General features: G+C 29.0%; 1 protein-coding gene across 2 annotated transcripts; it reads right to left on the bottom strand.

Annotated features, from left to right (window-relative positions):
* LOC110419162 (uncharacterized) lies at positions 1–2,529 on the bottom strand. Of its 2 annotated transcripts, XR_002445444.2 has the most exons (6): positions 2,063–2,529; positions 1,815–1,953; positions 1,561–1,646; positions 1,318–1,461; positions 351–526; positions 1–255 (listed from the first exon to the last, which is right to left on the bottom strand). XR_002445444.2 is itself a non-coding variant. In XM_021432076.2 (5 exons), exons 1-4 carry the CDS (start codon positions 2,426–2,428, stop codon positions 1,333–1,335), a joined length of 720 nt encoding a protein of 239 aa, XP_021287751.1. In that variant the 5' UTR covers positions 2,429–2,529; the 3' UTR covers positions 1–526; positions 1,318–1,332. The 2 variants fall into 2 exon arrangements, 1 of the variants encoding a protein (XP_021287751.1); XM_021432076.2 differs by having other exon boundaries at positions 1–526.
* Between the last annotated feature and the right edge of the window lie 5,035 nt (positions 2,530–7,564).

A 7,564-nucleotide genomic window follows, 5' to 3' on the forward strand; every position in this document is an offset into this window, starting at 1 on the left:
TTAATAAAAAACAACATTGATTCTCTGATTTCTTCCTGCCATGTTAAATTGATATGCCAAAAGCATGGACAAATGTACTTTTACAGTTCCATAATCATTGCATCCAATTGACGAAGAGATGGCAACCCACAAACTTAGCCTTTGGTGCAATGCCAAGTTCCAAAAAAGCTTCAATAATTTCATTTGCACCTTTTATCCAACAAAATACGAGCATAATCCAACAATGTCCAATTCCATCAAAATGTAAAACTCGGCCTCAAACAATAGATAACCCAAAAATGGCATCAGCAACTTTAATCTAACACAAAAGGAAAGTCATAGCTTCATGCATGGTATAAACAATATTATACCTTTTGTCTTTGCCGTCGAAATTATCAAAGATCCAGCATAATTTCAATCCAATTGTACACCAAGCTCGGGTTGTTGCGAATCACAAATTATCCAACTGTACAGCCTCCAATGGTAATCCATAACGAATGGCAACAGCATATAACTCTAAACGAGGTTTTGCTTATACTTGCAAAATCTAGTAGCAAAATCTAGTGTTAATTAAGGGAGAGAATCACTTTTTCTTTTCACCAAAGAAATCAAAACACAATCAAGACTCAAGAGAAATATCATTCGACAACAAGGAGACTAATTTTCTGGGTTAAATACAGTCCACAAACCAAGATAATATGGTTGTTATTAACAAGATACATGTTGTTTATAAAGAGTTTTTATTTTTTAGATTTACGATGATGTGAGCAATCTTTAAAACATGTACAAGGTAAGAGTTTGAGATATTCAAATAAGGAGTCAATAAAAGGACTTGTGGCCTAGCTAAGACTTGATTGAATTGCACTATGAAGTCTTCTATTCTTTTGTTATAGTTCCGATTCTTCATGGAATAGATACCTTTTGTATAACTTCAAAATATACAAAATGCACTAGGATATCTATAGCAATTTTAGATCCAAATCATACTAAAACTTTAGCCAAATTAACTAGGATATTGATAATGTATATCTCTTAAAGAGAATGAATTAATTCAAAATTGATAAACATGTCAAAAACAGGAAGAAGCCAATTCAAAATATTTAAATTTCACCATTCATTACAGATAATTTTATTTCTCCCATTACTTTGTACAGAATTCATCAAGAGTTCTTAGCCAAAATTAAAAATCAATCCTACAAAACCTTCCAGTTGTTCATGACAAGGAACATCAAATAACATGACCTTGGATTACAAGGTGACAATATTTACATTTTGATAACTCAAATACTTGGAGATTTATCATGAAAAGTAAAAATCAAGAAAAGATAAACAACCAACCTCTTCATAGCTACTCTATTGATTTTTCTTCAATCTCAAAGTTGAGGACGGTGATTTAAAGTCAGGATTCGAAGTTCTAATAATGAACAAAAGTGTTTCAACGAGCATGCCAATAACCAATCCTAGAATACCTCCAGCAGCATTCTGAGAATAAAAAATCAAGCATCACCAAATTCAGTACAAAATAATCAAAAGCACCCCAAACAGCTATTTATAAATTTGAGAATGGGAGTTTGAAAGTACCATGGTAGAACTGTGGTTAAACAATGCTCTAAATGCAAAATATCCACCCAAATACCCAGTAAACATCATCAGTGCAACATGTAAACCTGTTTGTATATACATCATGGGAAGCATAAATGTGAAAGAAAGATCTTGCAATTGGGAAAAAACATACTATTTAAACTCCCTTTTCTTCCTATTGATCATTCTTTCTGCTATTTATGTTTCATTCTCCGAAATTAAAAGGCAAAATATTCTCAAAGAATACCACTAACCAAAGCCAAGTTGATCCTTATAAGTAGAGAAAGGTTCATTCAACTCCTTCTTCGGCGTGATATCTTTAACAAGGTCTTCATACTCTTTCCTCTCTGCTATTTCTTTAAGCTTCCTTAATCTTTCCTGCAATTCTTCGCTCTACCGATTCAAACAAAAAAACACAACACTAACTTCATTTCACGGTTAATAAGAAAACGCAACCAAACACATACCTAGAAAGTTGAAAACTAAATCATGATTCATTTACCTTCTCTCTCGGTTTAGGGCTGGCAAAAACAAAATCAGATCCGGAGAACAAGGAAATCAATCCGGGTCTTGTGTCTACATCTGACCCGATCCATATACTTCGGATTGGCTTGTACGGTGCATTGGTTCGTGAGGAAAGAGTGAGAGCGAGTTGTCGAAACTCTTGAGAAAGGCATGGATCATTAGATGCTGAGAGAAGAAACGAGCGAATGGATTCGGTCACAGTGATCACGAGTTCGGGCTGGCTCTGCGCGTGGCCGAAGCTCATTCTTCTTAATTTGCTGCCAAAGACAGAGGGAGAAGAGTTTATGAGAAGGTAAAGCTTCCAGAAAAAGGAGAATTTTAAACAAATAAAAAGTCCATTCATAAATGGCGCAATTTTAATTAAAATGTGTAAAATTAAATCGGATCAATCGAATGTAATTTCGATAAAACGATTTCGATCCGATTTGTCTATTCAACCTATCAATCTAAAAAATTTGATTCAATCTTAATTAATTTTGGATTATAAACTATTTTATCAAATTGATTATAAAACTTAATCTAATATTATATATTATATACTTATATAAATTATATATTTACCATTTACTACTTACTTAGTTGCTATTAGAATTAATTTTATTATTTTTATTATGTTAAATTTTGAATATTAGAATTTTGAATTTAAAACTCTTAAATTTTAATTTTATGACTTATGTAAAAAATAAAAAATTGTCTTGACTCTTGTTATGATGAATATTAATTTTAAAAATATTGATGTTGTTAATGTTACAAATTATGATTTATACAAGTGAAAGGACAATTGTTATATTTTTTTATATTTAAATTATTAATATATTTTATAATTATAAATAAAATTTATAAATTTAAATATTATAATTTATAAAAGATAATAATGACAATTTTTATTATTTTTAAATTCAAAATTGAACTGATGGATTCAATTCTTTTTTTAAATTTGGTTGGTTTAATACTTTTTCAAAAAAATTAAATCCCTTTGATCCTTGTTTACGATGAATCGAACCAACTAACCGATGAATTGTTCATTTTAATTTTACTTTAAGGAAGAAAATTCAAAAAACAAAAGAAAATGGGAAAGAAGTGTTTGGGCTAGTCTAAGGCCCAACTTAACTAATTTGTGGTCAGTCAAGTATAAGCCCAACATTAAATCTTATGTTATAAAATAACATTTGATACATTAATGTATTATAAATTACATTTCATATTCTATATTATTATATTTAATATAAAATAATATAAAAAAAGTATATATAATAAATTATATCATAATACTTAGGATCATAACATACTCATCCAGAATCATATTCTTCAGATGGAAATATATAATCAGCAATCAATCAGCTCTATGTGAGTGATTATGCCAAAATGCAAGGCAAACACATGTTCTAGAATTTAACTTCATTTAAATATACAGGCATATATATTTCCCCAAAAATTTATTTTAAATTAATAAAAACAAATGATAATATATATATATATATATATATATATATTAAAAGTGATCATGTTGTAGATGAAAAGAGAAGGAGACAAACGTAAAACCATGATATTGTACAAATAATATTCCTAAAAAGTGGTTATGGAAGTCATCCATAATTGACCTTCACTACAATTTATTTATTTATTTTTTAAATATTCACTACTAATATTCTATATATATTGCTACAGAATGCATGCACCAACACCAACCATTCTCATCCATAGTTTAAAATGAAATAAAATATATATTATTTATTACTAATATTTTTTAATCACATTAGATTTGAATTTTAAAAATTTAAACTCAAACCTGACTCTAGTTGGATCAAACCTACTTTAGGGAGGACAATTTAAAAATAATTCGAATCTAGCCTCATCCATCCATCTACATAAAATGTTAATATTAAAATATATAAAATTAAAATTAAATAAAATATATATTATATATGTTCAAATATTTATATGAAATCTACCCAAGCAAATGTCCAAACACACTAAATATTAGATGATGTGACTATTTATAAAAGGCCAAGTGGGTGTTTTATACCTTTGGATATAACTTGGGTTGTTTTAACTTTTTGAAAAAGAAATCAAAAGTTAGAAAGAAGTACAGAAAAAAAAGGGTGAAATATATTTGACTTTTTGAACTGTTGATCATAATTACATACAAGGTTCATTATTATTTAAAATAAATAGTTTGTTGTAAAAATTTCGTAAGACATATAAATCCTATCATTAATCAACCGTCAATGTTTTCTTTAATTTGATGATGTGATAATATTTTTAGAATAATTATCTTTCATTAATTTATAAAATTACCATTACATAACTTATAATTTTTCAGTTTTAAAATTTTCTCTTATTCAACAAAAATTCTCTCTGCCTTACCTCTTGCCGACTGACCACCCCATGATTGGATTTGGTCAAGGAGCACGATTGTTGCTACACATCGTGCATCGATGCTCCTTAAGGGAGCATCAAAATAAGGCTCCCCAAGGGAGCGTCGATTTGAGGGGCGTGCCCAGATCTCGCACTTCCTTAGGGAGATCTGGCATTCTATAACCAAATCCGACTACAAAGGTGAGCGATCGGTGTAAAGAAGCATCATCGATCAACCTAAGAGGAACAAAAATAGTGAGAAAAAAAGAAAGGTATTTTAGGCATTTCATGTTTAGGTATTAACACCGTTTACGTATTTGGGTGCATCATCCATTTTGAATACTAATAGACTCGCATGTAATTATGGTCAAAGTTTAAGAAGGTCATTGTATTTTACCTAAAAAAAAATAATTATAACTTTTATATAGCTTTTGAGTCATAAGGTTCTCTCTTATATATAAAAAGAAAAAATACAAATGGAATTTCTTTTATTCTTGTGACTTTTTCTCCACTTTTAATTTCTCTTATTCGTATCCTAAGTATCATGATATCATTTATTTATATAACTTGTTTATATTATTTTATATATTATATTTATATCATAAGATTTAATGTTGGACCTAGGCTTGAAAGACTACAAATCGGCTAATTTGGATCTTATGTCATGAGCCTACATTTTCAATTCAATATGCTTGATAAGTGCAGGAAAATCTTTAGTTATAAACCCAAGATCTTCCCCACTAGCTCTTTTATATAAAAGAGACCATGACCCTAATCTCTCATGGGCTCATAGAAGAGATCAAAATTGATATATCTTATGATGACCCTATATTAGAGAAAATTTGAGTCTATTGTGATACACTTGTCATGTGTTGACGTTTTTAAGGCAAAAGACAAAAATTCAAAACTCAACCATCTCTTATAAAGATTCGTAACACGTGAATAATTTTTTCTTATTTTATTTAAAAACTCATGACTCAACCATTTCTTACCGGTTATGCTTGATTTTTTATTCTTAGAATGTTGCTTGAGGTATTCTAAGATTGGGTCTTGGCATACTCCTTGAAACACTTTTATTCATTGAATTAAAACTTCAAATCTTAGTTTTAAATCACCATCCTCAACTTCAAGATTGAAAAAAAATCTATAGAGTAGCTATGAGAAGGTCGATTGTTTAACTTTTCTTGATTTCTATGTTTCATGATAAATCTCTTTGTATCTAAGTTATCAAAATGTAAATATTATCAACTTGAAATCCAAGGAAATGTTATTTGATGTTCTTTGTCATGAATAATTTTTAAGATTGTTTTTTCATTTTGACAAAGAACTCTTGATAAATTCTATACAAAATAATGATAGAAGAAATAAAAGTATCTTTATTGATGGTGAAATTTAAATTTTTTGAATGGACTTCTTCCTGTGTTTGACGTATTTATCAATTTTGAACTAATTCATTCTTTTTAAGAGATATACATTCTATCAATATCCTAGTTAATTTGGCTAAGGCTATAAAATGATTTGGATATGAAATTGCTATAGATATCCTAATGCATTTTGCATATATGTTGAAGTTGTACAAAATGTATCTATTCCATGAAGAATCAAAGCTATGAAAAATAATAAAAGACTTCATAGTGCACTACAAAAGCCATATTAATTTATAAAAAAAATTAAAATTTAGAAGTATAAAACTAATTGTCTATAAATAAAATATAATTATAATTGAAAGATAACTATATATAAAAAATTAACATCCAATTATATATAATTAAAATTTTATAATATTAATGAATAAATTATTCTACTATTAGAATTTGTAACAACCAACCCTACTACTGTTACTCGCGCATGAGCAATGTAGGCAAGTTTACACAACTCAACAAGCCTCCTCGATGTAATTATCTTAATAAGCAAAATTCTATTAACTCAAAACTTTTATCACCACAATTTATTTCATAAACATCGATTTTCATTAACCTAGAAAGAAGTATGCTAAATATAACAATATAAATTCTGAATTCAAACATGGAATACAATATTAGATTTTAAATACCAACACGACAATTCTTAGATAGTTAATCTCCAACTCATTTACACAATTAAAATTTAACTCAAGGACAACCAAGAGACATGACCCATAATTCATAAGTTTAGATAATAGACCATTCCTTTGAAAACAACCAAGCTCTAGAAAGCGGAGTGACAAAACGGAAGCGCTATGAGACGCTTTTTACCTATCCAATCAACAGAAATTTAGTCACCCAAGAAGCCACCCTCTCAATCACTTATTTACCATTATTAATTAATTAGGGTGAGCCTTTCATACTCAATGAGAGAGTGAGGATGGGAAACAAGCATAAAGGAAGATAATTTATAAAATCTGAATACAATGGATAAACTCTAACCAAATGTTAACATTTGCCTCACAAATTTAAAAGTGCCAAGTATGTATAAAATATGTGTTTCATGTCATACTTAATTATAATATGCAGTGTAGAAGAATTGCTCCAAAATAATGTGTATGTGCATACCAATTAATAGGCAGAATTTATAATAACCATAGCATGCTAACATTATTTCAAACTCAATCTTTTACTTTAATCATCTCAAAACTCATGGCAAGTATATAACTCAATCTTTTGCCATTAAAGGTTATATAATTGGATAATTTGTGGTTCACAACAACCCAAGCTTGGTGTAAAGGATTGAAATTGTGCCTTGATAATTTCGACTCCAAAAACAAAAGGTGTAATATTCTTTTTATCATGCATGCAGCTATAACTCTCCTTTTATGTTAGATTAAAGTTGCTGATTTCATTTTTGAGTTATCTATTATTTGAGGTAGAGTTCTACATTTTCATGTAATTATATATAGTTCGTTTATGCTTATGTAGTGTGCCATAAAAGGTGGAAATGAAATTATTGAAGCTCTTTTGGAACTTGGTTTTGGACCAGAGTCTGAGTTTGTGGGTTGCCATCTTTTTGCTAACTAGATTCAATAATGATGAAACTTTCAAAGTAACGTGGGTGCTAAAGATTTTTGCATGCTTGTGCCATATCAACATCAACATGGCAGGACAAAATCAAAGAATCAATGTGGTTTTTCACTAAGGGCGTTGCT

The sequence above is a fragment of the Theobroma umbraticum genome, unplaced genomic scaffold (assembly GCF_002168275.2).
Source record: "Theobroma umbraticum cultivar Fairchild unplaced genomic scaffold, ASM216827v3 scaffold_67.0, whole genome shotgun sequence".
Taxonomy (NCBI): Eukaryota; Viridiplantae; Streptophyta; class Magnoliopsida; order Malvales; family Malvaceae; genus Theobroma; species Theobroma umbraticum.